Source organism: Geotrypetes seraphini, chromosome 2, assembly GCF_902459505.1.
Source record: "Geotrypetes seraphini chromosome 2, aGeoSer1.1, whole genome shotgun sequence".
In the NCBI taxonomy this organism is placed as follows: domain Eukaryota; kingdom Metazoa; phylum Chordata; class Amphibia; order Gymnophiona; family Dermophiidae; genus Geotrypetes; species Geotrypetes seraphini.
The window spans coordinates 348,985,741-349,010,955 of record NC_047085.1 but is presented as its reverse complement, the minus strand read 5'-3'; the positions used below and the strand labels follow the sequence as shown (position 1 = coordinate 349,010,955).

At 41.2% G+C, this 25,215-nt stretch overlaps 1 protein-coding gene across 16 annotated transcripts in view; it reads right to left on the bottom strand.

The window, feature by feature from the left end:
- CLASP2 (cytoplasmic linker associated protein 2) overlaps positions 1-25,215 on the bottom strand; it is a 650,335-nt gene that overhangs the window by 159,423 nt on the left and 465,697 nt on the right. For 11 of the 16 annotated variants that reach the window (XM_033930348.1, XM_033930349.1, XM_033930354.1 and 8 more), the window contains 3 exons: positions 21,348-21,511; positions 3,737-3,815; positions 3,582-3,632 (listed from right to left, as the gene is read on the bottom strand). In XM_033930348.1, the coding sequence (XP_033786239.1) occupies positions 3,582-3,632; positions 3,737-3,815; positions 21,348-21,511 (294 nt within the window). The remainder of the gene's footprint in view (positions 1-3,581; positions 3,633-3,736; positions 3,816-21,347; positions 21,512-25,215) is intronic. The other 5 variants (XM_033930352.1, XM_033930356.1, XM_033930353.1 and 2 more) reach the window with 1 other exon arrangement.

The following is a 25,215-nucleotide window of genomic DNA, read 5'->3' as shown; positions in this document are numbered from 1 at the left end:
GCTCCTTTATCACTCCCTTTTTGTCTCCATCATCCAACGGTCCTACTTCCTCCCTCGCTGGTTTCTTCCCCTTAACATATCTGAAGAATGATTTGAAGTTTCTTGCCTCCCTGGCCAGTCTCTCTTCGTATTCTCTTTTCGCTCTCCTAACCACTTGATGACATTCTCTTTGGCGTTTCCTGTGTTCATTCCAGTTTTCCCCAGTTTGGTCCTTTTTCCATTTCCGGAATGATTTTTTCTTGTCTCCTATCGCTTTCTTCACCTCATTGTTTATCCATGTGGGGTCTTTTGTTCGGGTTTTTTTGCACCCTTTTCTAAATCTGGGGATGTACATATGTTGTGCTTCTTGTACTGTGCCCTTGAATAGAGACCAGGCTTGCTCTACAGTTTCTGTTTTCCTTGAGCTGTTTCTAAGTTTTTTTCTTACCATTGCTCTCATAGCATCATAGTTCCCTTTCTTGAAGTTGAACGTTGTCACTGTGGTTCTCTTCCCTTTTGCTGTACTTACTCCTAATTTGTACTGGATCATGTTGTGATCGCTGTTTCCTAGTGGTCCTACTACTTCCACTTCTTTTGCAGGTCCCCCTATTTCGTTGAGGATTAGGTCAAGAGTGGCATATCCTCTTGTTGGTTCCTTGACAAGCTGATCCATAAAGCAGTCCCTCACAGCCTCTAAGAATTCTGTTTCCCTTGCACAGTTAGACTTGGAGGTATAGACTTGGAGGAGAAGGATCTCAAGGTATAGAAAATTTCATGAGAAGCTCAAAGCTAAGTACCTCAATCTTTCATATATATCTTTTAATATTTTTTTAAAGCTTCTTTTCATAAATAACCAATTCAACATCAACCTACTTGATCGACAACACTGAATATCTAATGTACCAACTGCTAGAAACTGAGAACACTACTGTTGCTAAGTTGCATAGAATGCTATATAGAGGGATGTCATAATTCATAAGTTCTCAGTTTCCACCTGCTGGCTGGGAAACATATATGCAACCATCTTAACTGGTTTGGAGGGAAGATAAAGAAAAAAAAAATTTAAGCAAATCACCCGTTAACACTATCCTTACAATAAAGCATGAGTGTGAAAGCATTATACTCTGGGGATGCTTTTTGGCAGTGGGGACATGGAAGTTTGTGAAAGGAAATATCGATAGTGCAAAATACAGGCAGAACTTGGAACATAACCTCTTCCAATCTGCTGAAGACTTGGTACCAGAGAGAAGATTCAACTTACACCAAAACAAGGATCCTAAGTGACCCAGGAAATCCGCCTGGAAGCACAGAAACGGCAAACTATACTGATTTCTAAAATTCTTCCAGTCAGGGAACCCCTCCTGAATGGCCTGCTTCAACTGCAACCATCTATAACTTTGAGATTTAGCAATGTCAAATTTTTGTTGCAGTCGTGAAAACTCAAGCATCTTTCCGTCCGATACTACATTATATAAAGTACGTATGCCTGCCTTCATCCAGTGTTTCCAGATGACCTCAAATCCGCCAATCTGAATCTTGGGGTTCAACCAAAGGGACTGGGAAGTGGATTTATGAATTGGGAATATCTGTTAAATTAGTAATAAATCATAAAGTCTTCCAGGTGTCCATTAAAATTCTATTGTCGTTATACAACCTAGGCATCTTGATACTCAAAACATGACACAATCTCAAAGGAGACAGGAGTTGCCATTCCAACCTTAACTAGTATGGTGTCTGCATCTATGAGACAAACTTGTTTTTTTTTGTTACGTAGAGCAGTTTGGACCCCAGTTTGGTTACTGTAATCTCAAACCTGGGACATTAGATCATTTATTATTTTATTGTCCCTTGATACTTCAATTTTGGAGATCCATTTGGGATCAGGTAAACAAAGTAATGGAAAATCCAGTGGCGCTAACATATGACACTGTGCTATTTGGCCCTATGATGAGAGCTAAAAGCCAAATATCATCTCACAATAATAAACTTATTTTTATTATGACAGGGGTTGCCATACAGCTTATTCTAAGGAATTGGAAAAACTGGGATAAATTGAACTATTCCTTTTAGTGGGAGTCTCTCTGTCATGTTTTTAAGATGGAACGTAATATGGCCATTCATTAGGGACATTATACGAAGTTTCTGAAGATTTGGGAGCCATTGACAAAATTTTGCAAAGAGTAATTGGTGACTATGCCCTTTGGTCATACACGTCCAGGGTGGGTGGGTAGGAAGGCAGGTTGGAATGTATTTTTCAATTTCTCAATTTGAGTGTAGTTTTTGGATATAATTATAGGGAGGGGGTGATATTTCTTTTTGTCATAGATTATAATTGTAATAGTATTTAAGTGCTTTTATAAAGTTACATGATTGTATTATATTGTGCACTTACTTATGGCTTTAAAATGAATAAAGTCATTAAAAAAATGAAGAAAATGAATGCCGCTGAGTGACAGGTCAAAGCAACAGATGTTCAAATACAGGATTTGTGTCAAGACTTGAAGATTGAAATACATACAGCAGATCTCCAACCAACTTGAAAGAGCTTGATCCATTTTGCTAAGAAGAATGGGCAAAAATTCCACCAACTCGCTATGCAAAGCTGGTAAACACCCAATCTAAATGACTTTTGGGTGTTATTGCTCAAAAGGGGACTTTACCAACCAAGTACTAAATCAAGAGACGTGAAAAATGTATGCAATCAAGATCTTTTGGTTTCTTTATTTGTAATCAGTTTCTAAATATTTCTAGAATTTGTCCTTCAAATTCAAAGTGTACAGTATATTGTATAGATAAGTTAAAATAAAACCCTACTATAATGTATTTGTAATTGTATTTTTCAAGACAACAGATTATGAAAAATAGACTAACTTAAAATTGTATTTGTTTACTGCAATACACTGTGAAGTTCAAAGTGGTTAACAAGTATCAATGAAAAAGACTACTGCAATATGTTATACATATTTAGTGTCAATATTCTGAAAATCTGACTGGTGGGTTAGGACAGGTTTAGGAAGCCATGGTCTACTGGTTATACCCTATTTATTGCCTTGGTTATGCTACATGTTCATGGCTATGAAAAAGGACTGTAAAACCCAAGAACATAAAGCCCAAGAGACCAACAGTCCATTAAACCTAAAACTGACGGCCCAAATTTTTCCAGGTTTCACTCTGCATATGCTTGGTTAAAAATACAGTTTGCAAAATGTTAGTAAATATTCATAAAATTTCAAAAGCAAACTTAAAAAAGCAGAATAAGTACTATATTCACCCTTTCCCCAGAAAAAACTAGGCACAACCATTGTACTCGGAATAAGAAGTTGAGCAGCAACATTCATAGGACGAGTAAAGACAGCGGTGTGAGTTTGCAAGACCTGATGGGTGTTAGAAGCCCAATTTTACTGCATATTGTTTTGTCCATCTGGGTCTGTTTTCAGCCAACAACGGAAGATGAATGCATTCAAACCAGAAACAGCACCTGCATGCTTAAAGGCTCTTGCAAAAGGTTAGTAGCCAATTACATAGTCACACAACTGAATAAGGATTATTGGAGATTTTTGTAGAGTGTATAAAAGTAAAGAGCAATAAAGCAGGCGAAAAACCTTTGAGCTCCAAAAACAGCGAAGCTGGTCCTGCAGCGCTGAGTTGACTGTCTGAAAATTTACAAAAAAAAATTCCACTATTTGAAAATCTTATGCAACTGAAATTCAAACATTTTCACTAAGATTCAGTATCTTGTCTAACAAAGATCTCTTACCTTTAGATTAGGTGTCTGGGTCTGATCAACAGTAAATCTCATAAGAATATTGAACTGAAGATCATTTGGAAAAGACTCTCTAAAAAAAAAAAAAAAAAGAGAAAGAAAGAAACCAAGCAAATCAACAGAGAAATATATGAGCATAGATTGAACACATGGCAACAAAGTCAATAAGGTATTGCAATTTAAATTTATTGGCAGCTTCAATCTTGGCAATAAACAAAGTCAGCAATTTTTTAAATCTCAATTTATTACAAGTGTCTTAGTGCCCAGTGAATTGAAAAAGAACAACAAACTTTATACAATAATACAATATTGGCTTGAAATATCTTTGCTATTGTGATGGCCCTTACACTTATCCACGTTGAACCTTGGCCAAAACATGTGAGATGAGGTTCAACATGGATAAATGTAAGGTGATGCATGTCAGTAACAAAAATCTTATGCACGAATACAGGATGTCCGGGGCGGTACTTGGAGAGACAACCCTCCCCCAGGAAAGAGACTTAGGAGTACTGGTCGACAAGACGATGAAGCCACCCGCGCAATGTGTGGCGGCGGCGAAAAGGGCAAACAGAATGCTGGGAATGATTAAGAAGGGGATCACAAACAGATCGGAGAGGGTTGTCATGCCGCTGTACCAGGCCATGGTGTGCCCTCACTTGGAATACTGCGTCCAGCACTGGTCGCCGTACATGAAGAAGGACACGTACTACTCGAAAGGGTCCAGAGAAGAGCGACTAAAATGGTAAAGGGGCCGGAGGAGTTGCCGTACAGTGAGAGATTAGAGAAACTGGGCTCTTCTCCCTTGAAAAGAGGAGACTGAGAGGGGACATGATAGAAACATTCAAGATACTGAAGGGAATAGACTTAGTAGATAAAGACAGACTGTTCACCCTCTACATGGTAGGGAGAACGAGAGGACACTCTCTAAAGTTAAAAGGGGATAGATTCCGTACAAATAAGGAAGTTCTTATTCACCCCGAGAGTGGTGGAAAACTGGAACGCTCTTCCGGAGGCTGTTATAGGGGGAAACACCCTCCAGGGATTTAAGACAAAGTTGGACGGGTTCCTGTTGAACCAGAATGTAAGCCGGTAGGGCTGGTCTCAGGGCACTGGTTTTTGACCTGGGGGCCACCGCAGGAGCGGACTGCTGGGCAAGATGGACCACTGGTCTGACCCAGCAGCAGCAAATTCTTATGTTCTTATGTTATTTCAGTCTCTAGGCTCAGGGACGACAGACTTTGCAAAAGACTGACCTGTAACAGCATGCTACAGCATAATACTAGGGGTTAGGTACCACCATTTTACAAAACATGGACATGGAATAAGTGGCTCCTGCTCACTTTGGGTTATTTGAAATTTAGAGAAACATGGAGGCTAGAGAGGTTCAAAAGCAGCACCATTGTTGTGTATGTGTATTTTTTTTTTTAAGATGGGAGCAGGGCTTGGGAAAGAGGCATTTGGGACCACTGGCCCACCAATAATTTGGGACTCCTTTCCAGCATATGGTGGTGGTTGTGGGCTCAGGATGAATAATAATAATAACAACTTTATTCTTCTATACCGCCACAATCTCGCGACTTCTAGGCGGTTTACAATCAAGAGTGCTGGATATTCAGCGAAATACAATAAGTAGATATTCAGAGGAAATACAGAGATCAGAGACCTCAGGAGGCAATTGTATAGAAATACAATTTGCTGAGCGAAAATGTAATATGTACATTTTAGTAGGTAATGTCCGACAGGACCTGTTGGGGATAAATAGCAACGTAAAGTTACGATAAGATGAAGATAACAGATTATATTTATAACAGTGCTGTAAGTTCAGGTGAATAGGGAGGGGGGAGGGAGAGGGAGAGCGGGTCAATTGTTTAGGTATTTCTGGAACAGGTATGTTTTTAGGCGTTTCCTGAATTCCCCGTATGTAGTGGGCGAAAGCAGTTGGTCTAGGTCTTTGCCCCATAGGACTGCTTGGTGAGAGAGAAGGTGTTCGTGGTGTTTTTTCATTTTGCAGCCTCTAACTGGAGGGGAAATGAGTTTTGGGGGTGTGTTTCTCTTGAGTTTGTTATTAGAAAATGCGAAAAGGTCCGTTATGTACTTGGGGGTCAGGCCGTATAGTACTTTGAAGCAGAGGCAGGCAAATTTAAACCTTACTCGGGCTTCCGTTGGTAGCCAGTGCAGTTGCCGATAGTAGGGTGTCACGTGGTCAAATTTCTTCAGCCCGAAGATAAGTCTGACCGCAGCATTTTGCATTATTTGGAGACGTCTCATATTCTTTTGTGAGATTGCTAGATAGGCGATGTTGCAGTAGTCAAGCTGACTCAGTATGAGGGATTGCACTAGGATTCTGAATGTTGACGTATCGACGAAGTATGATTTAATGGTTCTGAGTTTCCAGAGAGTAAGGAAACCTTTTCTGAATAGGGAATCCACTTGTTCCTTCATTGTTAGGCATTGGTCTAGAATAACACCTAGTATTTTCATGGTGGGCTGAATAGGGTAGTTGAGTTTATTGATGCATAGTGGGGTTTTATTGTCAAGCGGGTGAGGGGAGGCAACGAAGAATTTTGTTTTTTCTGGGTTGAGCTTGAGCTTGAAATCTGTCATCCATTGTTCCATCTCATTTATGGCATCGGATGCCTTGGGAATGGTTTCCGAGATGGAGTTGGCGAATGGGATGATGATCGTAAAGTCATCTGCGTAGCTGAATAGTTTTATTCCTAGTTGGGTTAGTTTCACACCTAATGAGGACATGTAGATATTGAAAAGCAGTGGGGAAAGCGGTGACCCTTGTGGCACTCCAGATGAGTTGCTCCAGGTGTCTGAGTGTTCGTTGTTAAAGCGTACCTGGTAAGAACGGGATGTGAGGAAGCCACGAAACCAGTTTAGTACCTCAGCTCTGATACCAATGGCGTCTAAGCATTGCATCATTTTCTCATGGTCTACCAAGTCGAATGCAGAGCTCATGTCGAATTGCATGATCAGGGTGTTGAGGCCCTTACTAAATAATAATCGCAGATAGTCTAGGATGGCAGCGATTACTGTCTCCGTACTGAATAGGGTTCTAAAGCTGGATTGAGTTTCATGCAGGAGAGAGAATTGATTAAGGTAGTCCATTAGTTGGGTGTGTACTAGTCCTTCCATGATTTTTACAATGAATGGGATAGATGCTATTGGTCTGTAGTTTGTTATTAGCGCTGAGGATTCTTTTCTATTTTTTGGGATGGGGGTTATTATTATGTGGCCATTGTTAGTGAGGAAAGTCCCATTTTTTAGGTTGTGGGTTAGGTAGTGTAATAGTGATATTTTGAATTCTGGTGGTGCCTCCTTCATAATCTCCGGAGGGCACGTATCTAGGATGCAGTGAGATTTAGAGTATTTGTTGTAGAGTTTGGTGTAGGTATTCCATTCTGGATCTAGAAAGGAACTCCAGATCATGTCTGTAGGTATTTCATTGTCATGTGAGTTAGCTATTTGGTAGTTGCTGGGGATAATTGTTACATCGTTATTGCTTATACAGTTATGTTTTAGGTTTTTAATTTTGGAATCAAAATATAGAGCTAGGTCCTTCGCGGTGGGTAACTTCGTGTTGTGCTCAGGTGTGGTGTAGCGGGTGGTGTCAAATAGGTTTGTGACTATGTTGAATAACTCTTTTGTATTGATTCCTTGTGAACCTTTGCATGATAAGTTAATTTTGGTGGAGTAGAACGCTTTGCGTTTGTCTTTTATCAGTTGTTTGTAGGTTTTTATGTAGGCTCTCCATTTGTTGCGGTCTGTCAGTTCTCCTGTTTTATTCCAAATCCTTTCTAGTCGCCTAGCTGTTTGTTTCGTTTTTAATAGTTCGGTGTCGAACCATTTGTTGTATTTGTTTGCGTTGCTTTTGCTTTTATGTATGGGGGCGATTTTATCTATGATGGAAGTACTGGTTGTATTCCAATGGTCCCAGAAGCCTATTCCTTCCTCTATTACTGTATGCGGTTTGTATTCTGACCAGTATTCTTCTGGATTAATATAACCTCGTTTGATGTTCTTTTTTTATCATCAGACGTGTTTTAAATTTTCGGTGTGACCAGATCAGCTTAAAATAATAGGTGAAGTGGTCGGACCAGATGTCGTGATGCCAGGTGCCTTCAGTCAGAGAGATGATTGGGTCAAGGTTTTCCTTTGTGGACATGGCAACTAGGTCTAAATGATGGCCTTTGTTGTGAGTTTGTGTGGGTACGGGGATGTTGTAGTTGAGTAGAGTTAGGAAGTTTTTAAGCTCTATTGCGTCTGTGTTGTTCTCTTCGTCTAGGTGTAAATTTATGTCCCCTGTGATGATGTTGTAGTCGGGGCTGAAAGAATTGTGCAGGACGAATTCGTAGAAGTCTTCTTTGGCTTTCGGCCAGCTTTTAGGGGGGATGTAGAATAGTATGCTGGATAAGGATTCTTCTAGCTGGGTATTATTGATTTTACAGGCTAGGATTTCTAGGTTGTCGGTCATTTTAGAATCTAGAAGTTCGAACTCAAATCCTTCTTTAAGGATTATGGCTAATCCTCCTCCTTTTTTTCCTGTGCGGTTTAACGTAAGGATTTTGAAATTGTTTGGTAGAAGATCAGATATAATAGGATCATCTTCAGATAGTAACCAAGTTTCAGTTAGAAAGAGGCAAGCTATTTGTTTGCTGGTGATCCAGTCATTTATGAGGAATGCCTTGTTTCTAACAGATCTGGTATTAAGATATGCACATGGGATGGAGGTGGTTGCAGCATTTATTGTTGAGTTAGTGGTTTTGATGGTTTTTATTTCCCTTGTTCTTTTTTTAAGGGTATGGTGGTGTCTTTTTTATATGAGATTACATTAATATGATTTGTAGTGTCTTCTTGCAGGTTGGTGATGTAGGGGAAGGATAGAACAGGGTGGTGGATGGATTGTAATTGAGGATGAAGGCCAGCAGTCCCTTTAAGTCCTGCTGCAACTGTGCAAAAGGGGCTATTTTTAACCAAAATTTCTCACATGTTGACACAGGCATGAATATTTTATTTTTTATTTATTCAGTTTTCTATACCGTTCTCCCAGGGGAGCTCAGAACGATTTACATGCATTTATTCAGGTACTCAAGCAGTTTTCCTTCTCTGTCCTGGCAGGCTCACAATCTATCTAACGGGATTGTGGCAACATGTAAGAAATTTGTAGCAAAAAGTAGTTAAGGGATTTAAATAAATAAGGAATTAATTTGCATTTCCAAACTCAACTTAGCAAAATAACCATTAAGCCTTGAATTTGGGGGGCTTGGAACACTGGTCTCTAAGGATACAATCTACAATACTGTTCCCAAAATATATATTGATAATAACTTATATACATAAGTTATTACTTGTCACATGAACTAATGAGTCACTATACAAATGTCATAATAGACATAGTTTTAATAATTTAGGCTTTCATCAGTATGACCAGTGGTAGGAATGAGGAAAATAAACCCAGAGACTTAGCAGCTTGTTTCTTTGCATGCGTAATTAAGGAGAAGGATTTTTTGGCTGCTACAAGAACTTTGGGTTAAAATACATGCATCCATTCGTTCCCTTCCAAATCACAACCAGAGAAAGGCAGGAATTTAAGAGATTATCAAGAAGTTAAATAATGAGAAAATTAGGTATAAAAGTGGATATTTTTCTTTGGACTATTGTTCTCAGTTGGTGGGATTACAAGCTGGGTGTGTACAGTGGAAGAAGCAACACAAGCCTTTGGAGGAAGGTGGGCTTAACTGGGCTCCTATAAGCTGCTAGCACCCAAAATATACCTTTAAGCAACAGTGAATGACCAAAGGAGGAAAATGTTTATATCACTTAATGGAGAACCACCACCAGGAGACAAATGGATCCTAAAAACTCAGCTGGAGATGGAAAGAATAGAAATACTGAAAAGAAACATTGAAGAACCTAAAGGACAACTGATGACAGCATGTGAGCTGGACTAGAGATAGGAGGGAAGGAGAGGGGGGGAGAAAAGGAGGTAATTTGAAAGAAAAATGTAGACAAAAGGGAACTGGGAGGAATATGGACAACCAAATGTTGGTTGTATGCTTTGTGAACAGATGCTGCTGCAAAGGAAATGGGAGGAGAAAGAGGAAGGGGAGGACTAGGAAGAATTAGCATGAATGGAGGGCGGTATGAGAGTTATGGAGTTGTAGGGGGGACAACGACAAAGAAAGAAGTGTGCTTTATATATTGGGAACAAGGCCAGGACCAGAAGGGGCACAGGTAATACCAAAATAGTGGGATAAGAACAAATACCATTAAAATAGTTACATTAAATGTGAAAAGTTTAAAATCCCCATGGAAATGCCAATTATAAAGACAACATAAAAGGGGTATCCATTGCATAGAAGAGTAATCTCTCATTCTTCTTCTGAAAGTGTTTAACAAATGCATACTTTCCTAAATACATTGCGACTCTAGCTAGAAGCAGGGGTGTCAAAGTCCCTCCTCGAGGGCCGTAATCCAGTCGGGTTTTCAGGATTTCCCCAATGAATATGCATTGAAAGCAGTGCATGCACATAGATCTCATGCATATTCATTGGGGAAATCCTGAAAACCCGACTGGATTCCGGCCCTCGAGGACCGACTTTGACACCTGTGAGCTAGAGAAAAAGAAAGGGGGAGAGGAAATCCTTATGACAAAGGAATTAACTTTCATGTTATTACAATTGTGGAGAGATAAAGAGAGAAGGTATATATTTGTAAAACGTCTCTTAAGCCAGTGGCTTTCAAATCCGTCCTAGGGCAGTGGTAGGCAATTCCAGTCCTCGAGAGCCGGAGCCAGGTCAGGTTTTCAGGATATCCACAATAAATATGCATGAGATAGATTTGCATCTCAAAGAGGCAGTGCATGCAAATCCATCTCATACATATTCATTGTGGAGATCCTAAAAACCTGATCTGGCTCTGGCTCTCAAGGACTGGAATTGCCTACCCCTGCTCTAGGGGACTACAAGCCAGTGAGGTTTTAACCCTTTCAGGACCATAAGGATCGTAGGCCAATTTTTGTGGTTTTGACGACATTTTTATGGTAAAAAGGGCTTGCAGATGCCAAAAAATTGATTTTTTTTGTGAAATATTATTTTTTTTTTAAAAATCAAACTTCTGGCTTATGGACAGTGTGGCAAGTGAATCTTCTCGTCAATCTGGCAACGACGCTAATGAATGAATGTCGGAACCAGTTTGTTTACATAAAGGCAGTATCATATGGAATCCGTACATATCAAATTTAGAACTGTAGACTATCCCAATCAAAATTTATAGGATTTTAAAGTTATGGGACAAATATGTCCCTTGGTCCTGAAAGGGTTAAGGATATCCCTAATGAATATGCATGAGACAATACTGCATGCCTATCATCTTATATACAAATACTGTTCGCAAATTAAACAATTTTCTCTAGTTTGTATTATTTGTTAAACTTTGTAAACCGCATCGAACTTATCTGTTATGTGGTATAGAAATGACTTCCTCTTCTACTGCTGATAGGAATTCTATGATTGTTAAAGCATTTAGAACTCTGGGCCATGGTAGAAACCTCTACCGTGGCTTAGTAAAAGTGTGTGAGTGAGTGTGTGTGTGTGGGAGAGCAAAGTATGGTCTCATCACACTCCAGTGTGGGTTAACTTAGAGATGAGGCAATTGATCATTTGGTTTATTTGATTTTGCTTTATGCAGATTGGTTTATTGCATTTGTTTTCCTTGATTTTAATTAGCTTGATATTTGGAACTGTGTTATTGTTTTGATTGTTTGCATTGGTGATTTGATTTGTGAATTATGTTTAAAAGTTTGTATTATGTATACTATATAATGATCATAGAAAAGTGGAATATAAATAAACAAAGATATACTGGAGTGCAATATTGGAAGTTAAATGAAAGATACTACAGTGGTCCTCCAACTGGAGAAACACACTGAGGAATATCTAGTGCTCAATGATTCAGGTGACCACACCTCTGCAATAGTTATACACTTTTCTACCATTTTAATAAAAAGAAATCATTCAAGATATAAGTACAAATAAAAATAAAAGTATGAACAATTAGTTAAGATAACTATAAGCATGAGCAAATAAAAATATTTTTAACACCTTTCTAAATAAGAATGAATGCTGTTCCCTCAGCTCCAGTGGCAGCTGGTTCCAGAAATGCAGCACATCACCCCTGCTAAAACTGCTTTCTCTACTTCACTTGTTTGACATCATTCCTTCATGAAATTAAGTTTTTCATCTCAGATCTCAAAGACCTCTTCTGACTATGGTCTAGATTCACTAAGGGAACGGATCTGATCTGATCCGTGAGGGATCTGGCCCGATCCGTGTCCAGGGGGCTGATTCACGAATCGCCCTCATCCATCTATGTCTGAATTTCTGAAGAATTTAAATAGGGCAAAATTCCAGGACTGGATGGGTACATCAAAATATTCTATAAAGTTTTTCAGAGCTATCTAGTTGTTGTTAGGTACCATCAACTAGTGCTCGACTCCTAGCAACTTGATGAATTGCGGATCTGAAAAGAAATCGGTTTTGTGCTAGTCCAGAAAGGTCTTCCAGCATCATCCCCACGGTTGTTTTCAACATATCCAGCCATCCGATTGCAGATCGCCCTCTTCGCCTGGTTCCTTCGATCTTCCCAAACATGATGTCCTTCTCCAGTGATCTCTCTTTTCTAATGGTGCAACAGTCATAACTTCATCATTTGGGCTTCAAGTGACATAGCAGGTTTGATCTTTTCCAGAATCGATTTGTTAGTTCTTCTGGTGGTCCACCGTATGCCTAAAATCCTTCTCCAGCAACAAAGCTCAAATGAGTCAATCTTCTTTCTGTCTTGTTTCCGCAGTGTCCAGCTTTCGCATCCGTAAATGACCACTGAGAAAATGAGTGCGTGGACAAGTCTGATCTTTGTTTGGAATGTTACTTCCTTGCCTTTGAATACTTTGTTGAGACTTCACTGAAGAGTGGCCAAGTGATATTCTGTGGAGTATTTCCTCCATGCTAGTTGCTTCTTTGTGTACAAAAGAGCCCAAGAGATTGAAATCCTTTACAACTTGTATTCTATCACCTTCATATTCATCATTTTCTGTGTTCATGATCTTTGTCTTGTTTATGTTCAGTTCTAATCCCATATTATGACTTTCGACTTTGACTTTTCTCAGTATAAACAGCATGTTTTCTTTGCTGCTAGTAATGAGTATTATATCATCTGCTATCTAATTTATTTGGATTTTTGCTTCACAACTTTAACAGTAGTGAGTTACATTCAGGTACATTAGAGCTTTATAACTCTTGAGGGAAAGCAGGGGATTACCCTGATTTATGAGATTAGCCAGAATCACAATGACATGTTAAGAAGAAAAGACCCCAAGGTATGTTAAGTCTTATCGCTTGATTTCCTGAGTTAATTTCAAGTTAATAGCTAAGATACTGGCCAATCAGCTGCTGATTTTACCGCCACCATTAGTTCATCCCAATCTACTAGGATTTGTTTCAGGTAGATCAGCATCTGAGAACAGAAGAATCTTAAATCTGGTAATGAAGGCCTCTTTACTCATAGAAGTTAATATGTTACTCTCAGTTAATATGGAGAAACCATTTGACAGGCTATACTGGCCCTTCATGTTGAAAACCCTAGAAAAGTTAGAGCTTGTGGAAGGGGGGATAGATAATATGGACATAAGAAAGCCATAAAAATCCACTAGCATGTGTGAATATAAATGGTGGACATTCAGAGACATTCCAGCTACGGAGTGGCATCAGACAGGGAGCCCCACTCTCCATAAGAATTGTCATTGTGGATCAAATCAAAGGTCTATTTAATCCATATCCTACTTCTAATAGTGGCCAATTCAGGTTACAAGTATCTAGCAGGATTACAAAAAGTCGCAAGATTAAGGGATAAATAGTGGTTTTCCCCAAGTCCACCTTAACAGTTTATGAGCTTTTCAAAACTTTATGCTAATTGCTATAACCACATCTTCCAGCAAATATATGTTGAGTGAAAAATATTGTTTCCTATTTGTTTTAAAAGTATAAAAAAGAAACTGGAGTATCCCCTAGTCTCTGTACCAACCGATATGTACAGGAAGTCCCCGGGTTAAGAACGAGTTCCGTTTTTTAAAACGTTCTTAAGTTGAATTTGTATGTAACTCAGATCCTGTACAGTATAGAGTCTATAAAAACATTAAAGAACATTAAGCATTAAAGAAACAGTCCTCAAAATAAAGTACAGTGGTACCTTGGTTTACGAGAATAATTCGTTCCAGAAGCATGCTTGTAATTCAAAGCACTTGTATATCAAAGCAAATTTCCCCATAGGATATCATGGAAACTCCCAGACGATTTGTTACACAATCCAAAAGGGGTGCTATAAAGAACTGGGAGGAATTGGCGAGGGATGGTCCAGGGGTGGGTACCCGCCTGGATGATGCCCGGGTGCCGCAGCCCCTTCAGTAGTTTGTAAGTGATCAGGCGCTGGGAACCTCAGGGTCCCTGAAGAGCTGCAGGCAGCACCGCATGTCACTGCCCTCCCGATGGATGCGCTTCAGGGTGATGCCTCTGCCGCCTGTCAGCCTCCCTTTTCACACCACTGCCGGTCCGGGCATTTGAAGAGCGGTCTGCTATACAGTTACTGGCTAGCCTAATCTGAAGGCCGCTGTGCTAACACATTGAGCTGGCGGTGTTTTACTGGGGGGGGGGGGGGGCGACAGCTGTTTTGCTAGGGGCTGGCCCAGTCTCTACAGAGATTCTGTATCACATATTGACACTTTCAGTTGCAGCTTGCTTCCTCCTGCCGCAGATCGTCCAAGATGCACTTCTTTACAGCTTAGGAGTGCTGTCCCGATAAATAATCATGTATAAACATGCATGTCGATGAGCACATCATTGACATTGTGCGTGCTTACACATGACATGCGCTTGTTTATCGGGATGGCGCTTGTCTTGTGAGTTAAAGTTTGCTGGAGTGTTTTGCTCGTCTTGCAAAACACTCGCAAACAGAGGTTTGACTGTACTGTAGTTTAAACAGAAAGAAAAGATAGGAGGTTTACAGTTATTTTTGTTCTTCATCAGTTCCACTCTTCCCTCTCCACCACCACATCCAACATTTCTCCTTCTCATCTCTCTCTTTCCAATGCAACTGTACCTCATATGTAACTCCCACATGCCAATATTTCTCTCTCCCTCCCTATGGCAACCACTTGAGTACTGAGAAACACCTTGTCATGATGGAACACATTGAAAGGTGGATCAGCAACTAAAGCTTACAGCTCACTGACTCTTCGAACAGACGTGAGGGCAATGAGAAACACCACTGTCCAAGTGAGATACTTCAGATGAGCCATAGACATTGGTTCAAATGGAGGCTTCATCAATTGAGCAAGAACAACATTGAGGTCCCAAACCACTGGAGGTGGTTTGAGAGGAGGTTTGACATTGAAAAGTCCTTTCATGAATCTGGAAACCACCGGATGAACACAGAGGGGTTTCCCTTCAATAGGCTGATGGAAAGAAGCAATTGCACTGAGATGGACTCGGATCGATGTAGACTTGAGGCCAGAGGTGGATAAGTGCAAAAGGTAATCTAAAACAGAAGATTAGGAGGAATGTTGAGGCTCCTTATTGTGAGAAAAACACCACATAGAAAATCTTGTCCATTTTTGGCGGTAGCATTGTCTAGTGGCAGGCATCCTAGAAGTCTCTAAAATGTCTCTTACAGGTTGAGAGGTACGAAGCTGTCAGGTGTAGAGACTGCAGGTTGGGATGAAGCAGAGATCCCTGACTCTGTGAAAGCAGAGATGGAAAAACTGGAAGAAGGTATGGCTCCCTGCTGCTGAATTGAAGTAGAAGGGAGTACCAAGGTTGTCTCGGCCACCGAGGAGCAATCAGAATCATGGTGGAATGATCATTCTTCAACTTGACAAGTATTGAGAATGAGAGGGAATGGAGGGAATGCGTACAGGAAGAGATTTCTCCATTCCAGAAGAAAAGCATCTGCCTCGAGGCGATGAGGAGAACATATCCTGGAGCAGAACTGAGGCAGTTTGTGGTTGTGGGGAGTAGCAAAGAGATCTGAGGCATTCCCCACTGTGAAAAAATGTGATGAAGAGGTAAGGAATGGAGTGTCTATTCCTGAGGCTGCAGAAGACAACTCAAGTTGTACACCAAGCAATTTTTCGCCCCTTGGATATAGACAGCTTTGAGGAAGGTGTTGTGGCGAATTGCCCAGTCCCAAACCTTCAGAGTTTCTTGACAAAGGGAGGAAAATCCCGTCCCTCCCTGTTTGTTCACATAGTACATGGCGACTTGGTTGTCTGTCTGAATGAGGACTATCTGGTCGTGAAGAAGATGTTGAAAAGCTTTGAGAGCATTGAAGATCGCTCTGAGTTCCAACAGACTGATGTGACACTGGCGATCCATACTGGTCCAGTGGCCTTCAGTACGGAGTCCATCGAAATGAGCGCCCCAAGCGTAGGTCAAGGAATCTGTTGTGAGGACCTTCTGATGGGGAGGGGGGGGCATTTGAAACAGTAAGCATTTGGAGAGATTGGAAGAGAGCATCCACCAGCGGAGATACTGTCTCAATGAAGGAGTGACAGCAATGTGTCGAGAAAGTGGGTCGCAAACCTGCGTCCACTGAGATGCCAGGGTCCACTGAGGAATTCTGAGATGAAGTCTGGGAAAAGGAATCATGTGTATAATGGAGGCCATGTGACCCAGCAGCACCATCATGTGTCTCGCTAAGATGGAAGAACGGGAAGAAACTGTATGACAGAGTTGAAGGAGAGTTTCCAGACGCGGTTGCGGAAGGAATGCTCTGAGTTGGATAGTGTTCAGAACAGCTCCTATGAATTGGAGATTCTGAGAGGGTTGAAGTTGTGATTTGGGAAAGTTGATTTTGAATCCCAAACTTTGTAGGAACCACATAGTACGTTGGGTCGCTACAATAACCCCCTGAGATGTTGAATCTTTGATGAGCCAGTCATCTAGGTAGGGAAATACCTGAAGACCATGGTTCCTTAGAGTTGCTGCTACCACTATCAGGCACTTGGTGAATACTCTGGGAGAGGAAGCCAGGCCAAAGGGCAGCACTCTGTATTGATAATGCAGATTCCCCACCCAAAATCTGAGATATTGCCGGGAGACCGGATGAATGGGGATATGAGTATAAGCCTCCTTGAGATCCAGAGAGCATAACCAGTCATTCTGATCGAGAAGGGGATAACGGGATGCCAGGGATAACATTCGAAATTTTCCCTTGACTAAAAATTTGTTGAGAGCCCTGAGATCCAGGATGGGTCGCAGATCACCCGTCTTCTTCGGAACAAGGAAGTAACGGGAGTAAAACCCCCTGTTCTGCTGTTTCAAAGGAACTGGTTCGATGGCAGGGAGACAAAGCAGAGCTTGAGCTTCCTGAAGAAGAAGGGCAGTCTGGGATGGACTGGAAGGATACTCTCTTGGAGGAAGGTCTGGTGGAACCTGAGTGAAATGAAGAGAGTATCCTTCACTGATGATTGACAGCACCTAGAGGTCGGAAGTGATGGTCTTCCATTGGTGGTAAAAATGATGGATACGATCTCCAATAGGGGGAAGATAGGTCAGAGACAGAAAGGTGGAGGTTATGCTCTGTTATAAACAGTCAAAAAGGCTGGGTAGCCCTAGGTGCAGCAGAAGGTTGAGATTTCCGTTGCTTCTGATTCTGCTGTTTGTTGAAAGGAGGGCGAGTGTAAGGAGCCGCTCTCAGAGCAAAATGCCTCTGGAAAATTGGAGGAGGGCGTGGAGGCTTGGCAGGAGCTGGCTTTGGCTTTAGTCTGACAATAGAAGCAAAGGATTTTTCATGTTCAGACAATTTCTTGATGGCTGCCTCGATAGATTCATCAAAGAGGTCATTGCCTGCACAAGGAACATTAGCCAAGCGGTCCTGTAGATTAGGGTCCAAGTCAATGGTACGAAGCCAGGCTAGGTGGCGCATTGCTAAAGAACAAGCAGTCGCCCTGGCAGACAACTCAAATGCATCATAAGAAAATTGAAGTAGATATAATCTGAGTTGTGATAGAGTAGCTATGACTCTTGAAATTCGAAGTGCTTTTGAGTATCTAGATAACTGAGAAATTTAGGAAGAAAATCAATGAGGAACTTGAAATAAGTGAAAAAATGGAAATTGTAATTGAGGACTTTAGAGGACATCATGGATTTTGGTAGAGGCGACGTCCAAACTTGTCCATAGTTTTCCATTCCCTTCCAGGAGGAATGATAGCATAAACTCTGGAAGGATGGGACCTTTTCAAGAAGGACTCCACAAGTAAGGATTGGTGAGACATCTGCGAATTCTCAAATCCTTTGCAATGTAGAGTTTTATACCTGGAGTCCAACTTGCCTGGAACAGCAGGAATTGCATAAGGAGTCTCCAGGCATCGTGTAAAAGTCTGAGACAAAAGCTTGTGAAGAGGAAGCTTAAGTGATTCTGTCGGAGGTTGAGGAAGATGCATGACTTTGAGGTACTCCTTAGAGTATTTAGAACCAGCATCCAATTGAAGGTCCAGGTCAGCAGCCATCTGACAAAGAAAAGGAGAGAAAGATAGCTGATCCGCTAATGCCTTGCCTCGAGGATGTTGAGGCAGCATGGGTCGAAGATGAAGCTTCGGCAGGAAAATAGGCATCAAAAGAGAAAGGAGACTTGGAGAAAGCAATAGAAACCGCTGACCGCGGGGACCTCGATCGAGGAGTCAGTGGTCTAGTAGAGCTAGAAGGCGTAGGTCGAAGCTTAGTGGAAGAAGGATGCTCTTTGGAAGAAGAGGTATGCCTGGAAGTATGCCTCGAGGAAGGCCTCGATCGTCGGTGAGAGTGGTGCTTAGAAGCAGATCTCGAAGATTGAGGAAACTTCGCCCCGGAGATGGAAGCAGATGTTGCTACCAATGAATGGATAGGGCTAGAAGCTGTGGATCGAAGCTCAGAAGGCTTGATGGAGGAACCTCAAAGCACTCCCAAAGACTCTGCTCCTTGTATGGAGTGTAAGGATTCCTATCGAGGCACTTGCAAAGAATATGCTCCTTGCTTCGCGTTCACAGATGCCAGACCAGACACTCGCAGAGACTCTGCTCCCTGTATAGTGTGTAGCCTCAGCCGGAGGCATAGGAAGAGGCTCAACCTCGCTGGAGTCTGCAGAATGCCCAGGCTGGATTAGAGTAGCAAGCTTCGATTCCATATTAGTGAGGAACTGAATGAATTGCTTCTCTAACATGGTCTGGAAAGAAGCCGGCAAGGATGGATCTGCGTCTGAAACCGGACCACCTGCTTTGACTGGAGGTTCCACAGAGGCAGTGGAAATGTGCTTTAACTTGGAAGTCTTGGCCAGCTTGATTACCTCCGCTGGAACCTTCTGCTGAGCTATCTGACCTGAGGATGCCCCACCAATTCGGCTTCAGACCCAGCTTCAGCACCGAATCCCTATTGGCCTCACTAATCTCTAAGGTGCAACAACTCCATTCTCGCAACAAATTCGCTGTTCTTCTACAATTCGACCTCTCCGTAGCTTTCGACGTCGTCCATCATGATATCCTAATCTTTCAACTCTCCGAAATAGGCATAAGCTCCACAGTCCTAGATTGGTTCTCGAAATTCCTACGCTTAAGCTCCTACACCGTTAACATAAACGGTACCTCATCCTCCCCCTGGAGGCCGATATGTGGAGTCCCGCAAGGCTCACCCCTCTCTCCTATCCTTTTCAACATCTACATGTCCTCTCTGAAACTCCTCCATCTATCCCCCCTAGAAACTCTCTACACCTATGCTGATGACATCCTCATCCTCCTCGAGACCGACTCGAACCTCACTAATCTCGCTGAGAACATATCTGCATGTATAATGAACCTCCAATCCTGGGCCCAATCTGTACAAATTAAACTGAATGAGTCCAAAACAAAATTACTCTGGCTCGGCCCAATATTAGATCATTTACCCACCTCCATCCCATTATCTTCTTCAGCTTGAGTTTTCAAGCAAAGTCCTGGGCATCATCATAGACTCCTCTCTCTCCTTCAATGACCACCTCAACTCCATGGTAAAAAAATGCTTCTTTAGTCTTCATATGCTGAGGAAAGTGAGATCCTGCTTTCATCATTCTCACTTCGCCGTCCTTGTTCAATCCACCATCCTCTCTAGACTGGATTATTGCAACTCCATCTATATAAAACCTAGCTAAGAAAAACCTCCATAGACTTCAGCTAATTCAGAATGCCGCGGCTAAGCTTATTTTCGCAAAAGGCAAGTTCGACCACATCTCTCCACTCCTGTCCAAGCTTCACTGGCTTCCAGTACCCTCCAGAGTCCTCTTTAAATGTGCCTGCTTAGCTTTCAAGATCCTACATGGCATCCTTCCTCCCGTTATTCCACTCTTTTGGAACTCCTCAAACCCCAACTCCACCAGATCCTCCCCAAAACTGAAACTATCATTCCCCTCTACAAAAGGTATATCCTGCGCAGGAAAACTAGGAACATCCCTACCCTTTAGAACCACAGAACTCTGGAACAACCTCACATCCCCACTCAGAAATTCAAGCTCCCTCCAACTCTTCCGCAAACACCTGAAAACCTGGTTCTTTTCAAAAATCTAACACCTCCCGCTCTCTGGTACCCTTGTCCCTCTCTATCTTCTTAGCTCTTTTCCTTTAACCCTTCATTGAAGTTCCTTTCTATCCTAACTCTGTAAACCGTGCCGAGCTCTACGCTTACAGAGATGGCGCGGTATACAAACCTAAGGTTTAGTTTAGTTTAGTTCTACCCCTTCTCTTGTTTCTGTGTTTGTCTTTAGAATTTGTCCCTTATTTTTAATATATGTAATTCGCTTTGAAATAATATTATAAGCATTTGTATCAAATTTTAAATAAACTTGAATATCAATTATTTTTATTTACTACAGTTTCTATACAGTATCTTCAGTACATATCTAACCATTACATCCATCTATATTAGGTACAACTTAAGCAGCAAATTACAAGTTATAATAAACCCTCCCCCTTCACAAATATCATAAGCAGAAAATAATCTTTCTAGCAAACTCTTCTTTACTTTTACTTTATCCCCTTTCAGCTCCCTGCTCTCCCCTAGCTGCCTATGTGGAGACAGGAATTAGTAGCAGAGAGAAAGTTTTCAGGCTGTCAAAGACAGCGTGTTTACCTCACTTACGCTGCCAGTGGCTCAAGCAATGGATCCCGTGGGGAGAGGATGAAAAACCGGACTGCAGCACAAGCTGCCCAAAAGATCTCAGTAGGCTGCCATTGGCTTGTGGGTCTTGTAGTGCTTTCTTACTGCATGCTCTGAATACATTTCATCAGAATGTGAATAGCATCTTTTCTAATAGCTACTATATAAGATTTTTATTTTTTTTTTTAAATCAAAATTTACCCACCAGAAGCCATGAGGTTCATTTTCAAAATTCACCCATCAGAAGCCAAAAGGCCATAAAACAAGACCCAAAACATACTACAACAATATGCCAGAGAACAACATTTTTTCCGTTTGATTTCTATCCAGGGGTGCTACATACTCTACATACACAAGTAATTGCACTGTGCACAGAAATCACTGAATTTTACCTTGTGATATCTAGGGATTTTTGGACTTTTGCTTGTACAGATCCAAGCAAATCTGCACCCATCTTCTTCAGCAGCTGTGTGAGCAGAACATAAAGCCAGTCCTGTAGATCATCTTTATGGACCTGGATGAAATCCACTAGGGTCTCCAAAAACATACTGAACACCTGAAGGAGGTAAGTGAAAAGAGGAGAAAATTTTGACCCATTCTGTACTCTTAAGTTGGAAAGAAAAGCTCTTTAGGAAATCAAAGGAATTGATTAGCAGCCAAGCAGGAAAACAATCTGTTCAGAATTCCATATATCTTTCCAATAAAGTAGATTTTTAACATTGTTTAGCTCTGATAATTAGCTTATGCCATGCGGTATTAATAAGTGAAGATTCGCTTCTAGTCATGATGACTGGAGCAACCAAATTTAAGACTTGCTACTCATGAAGTAATACTTACTTTAAGTTGCTTTTACCAATTCAAATGACATTAATATATGTATGGTAATTACAGTAAGACATGAGCATTCCTTCCCTCTCTGAACTCATAAATGTGACTAACATCACACTGCATTTCAGAGAACAGCAACCACATGGAGTACACTTAAAAATGAATTCTGCTTGCAGTGTATAGATAGAATAAAATATGCTTCACTCAGAGAGAAATTGCAATACCTGGAATCTTCAGATTCTCCTGTATATATTTCTTAGAATAGTTCAGAAGTAAGTATCAGAAAAGTAGGAGAATTAAGGATTCTAAGATTTAAAAGTATCCTATTTTCAAAGTACTCTGAACTAGCTGCAGCTTCAAGTTAATCAGTGTTTACTGGCATAGCTTAAAAATTTCCCAGACTTTTTCATTCTGCTGGATATCCAAGATGACAGCTGTTAAAATAGAAATAGATTTATGAAGTCCAGTCAGTGTGCCCCAGACAGTGCCAAGTGTGATCTAAGCTAGTCTTGCTAATGGAGGCATTACTCGTCTCACTGATTATTCCTGAATTGGTTTACTACCTCCTGTCTTTGTCATGAAAGATTTACTCATGGGAGCTTTGGACACCAAAATGGCAAAGGCTTGGAGAGAATCTATGGCCTGTTTAACAGATATTAAACCACGTACTTATAATAAAGTATTTAGACTACTGCATTGTACTCTTTCAGTGAATATGGGCCCACACCACAGAATTGATACTGTGTATGATTTGGATTTTTCAAGTGTATACATCGTTTTTACCTGTGAAGACTGTTTCACAATAAACTGTTTATCAAGACCATCGTCTCCACAGTGCTGTTTTGTTTTATGGATAGAGGATAGAGCACAGTTGCAGTTGGCTCAAAATGTAGCATTGCTCTGGGAACAGGAAATATGACCAGGCAACTCCATTTTTGAAAGATAAGCACTGGTTACCAATCTCATCAAGATATCTTTTTAAGATTTTGACTTTTGTATGCAGAAGAATCTGAGGATTTTAGGTATTGCCATCTCCCTCTGAGTAAAGCTTATTTTATTCTATCCTTCAGAAAGATGAGGGAGTGTGAGCAATGAAGGTGAACTATGAGCAGACAGCCTAGATCCTATAGGACTTCTGGAATGTTAAATTGGAGACATGAATGGGGTACCCTGTTTGTTAGTTTTGTCTTCCCACAGGAGTGGTCGCTGTACATGAAGGACACGGTACTACTCGAAAGGGTCCAGAGAAGAGCGACTAAGATGGTTAAGGGGCTGGTGGAGCTGCCGTACAGCGAAAGATTAGAGAAACTGGGCCTTTTCTCCCTCAAACAGAGGAGATTGAGAGGGGACACGATTTAAACATTCAAGGTACTGAAGGGGATAGACTTAGTAGATAAGGACAGGTTGTTCACCCTCTCCAAGGGGATAGATTCCGTACAAACGTAAGGAAGTTCTTCTTCACCCATAGTGGTAGAAAACTGGACCGCTCTTCCAGAATCTGTCATAGGGGAAAACACCCTCCAGGGATTCAAGACAAAGTTAGACATAGTAACATAGTAGATGACGGCAGATAAAGACCCGAATGGTCCATCTAGTCTGCCCAACCTAGACAAGTTCCTGCTGAACAAGAACGTGCGCTGGTAAGTCTCAATTAGGGCGCTGGTCTTTGACCAGAGAGCCGCCACGTGAGCGGACTGCTGGGCATGGACCACTGGTCTGACCCAGCAGCGGCAATTCTTATGTTCTTATGTAGATCATGATTTGCATATCTTTCTCTTTTTTGTCATAAATCTGAAATCTTTATGCATTTCAAAGTATAGATATTTCCTGACTTGTGCAGGAGTATACAGGATCAAAAGAAGAGACATCTTCATAGAAAACAACAAGTTTTGATCCTTGGGAATCAATTCTAAATGCTATTTCCTTGTAAATGTATTGTAATCTATTCTGTTACTAGGTATTTTTCACTGATCCAGATGAGCTGAATTTTTTTGGGGGTGGTGAAAAGTTTCAGTTGCCATTCAATACTCAGAATACTGTGACAGTTTGGAGACTTAACTGGGTTGCTTTGCTTTTAAATGTTTGTGCGCCTCCTTTATTTTCGGTAGTTTTTCCTTCTGACACCTTGCATCAGGATTTGCCTAGGTTCCCTACAATACATTGTGAGCTGAGTAGAACTACTTTAATTCCTTTGTATTTCCTAATTTATATTACAAGTAAACACTGATGCACTATCAATGAGAACGTACAACAGTAATTCTTCTGACCCATTATGTGCTAGTACCAAAAGATGGGATCAGAGCCTTATGCCAGACTACTAGTGAGGGTAAAGCAGTTACCTCACCAGGAGTGTCTATCACCATCCTACCTGTGACTTATACCAATGTCACCAGCCTAAGTGAAGATGGTTTACCTTCTTTTAAGTAAATCTGACCTGCAGAAGGCCCAGAAAAATGATCCAGGTTTAGAGTCAATGTCGAACGCAAAGAAGTACCACAAACCTATTAAGTCTATAATGTCAAATCACTCTTCTACTTCGTGAATGGGACTGTCTGGTTATATAAGATGATTTGTAAATCGAACCAATCAAGATGCCTCCAAAACACAGTTGCCCCAAAACAAGATGTCCCCAAAAACCAGTTGGTGCTGCCACAGAAATTTTGTGGTTCTGTCTAAGTAGTTTACATGAGACGACAGGCCATATAGGTGTGGATCAAACCACTGAGCTAATCAAGGCCAGGTTCTTCTGGCCCAGATTGTATGCTGACATTGAACAGTATGTTAAGACATGTGGGAAGTATATTATGAGAAAGACATTGCCTCCTCGAGCTGCACCTCTAATGCACATTAGTAGCAATGGACTACTAGACCTAGTGTACATCGATTTTCTGTGTCTAGAAAATGATAGCTGAAACATTGGTACTATTTTAGTGGTCACTAAAAGCCTACCCTACTAAAAATCAATGAGAAGATATTGTTGCAAAAGTGTTATAGGAGAAATATTTTGTACACTACGTATGTCCCAACAGAATCCACTCTGACCAAGGTAGAGATTTTGAAAGTCGGTTAATCAGAGAAATATGTAAAGTTTGTGGCATCAAAAGTCACATATCACACCTTACTACACACCAGGAGATCCACAACCAGAGAGATTCAATAAACCTTTGTTAAACAAGCTGGGTACCTTAGACCCAAAGCAGAAAAAACAGTGGAGTCAACATTTAAGAAGATTGGTACATGCTTACAAATCGTGTCACGGGGTAAGAACATAAGATTTGCCGCTGCTGGGTCAGACCAGTGGTCCATCGTGCCCCTTATTATCTCATGTTTGGCCAAGAAGCTAGACTACCTGTGGATGTATGTTTTGGGGTCACAGCAGATGGACACTCTTCAGGAAATCATCTCAAATATATCCAGAATCTCAAATTGTAA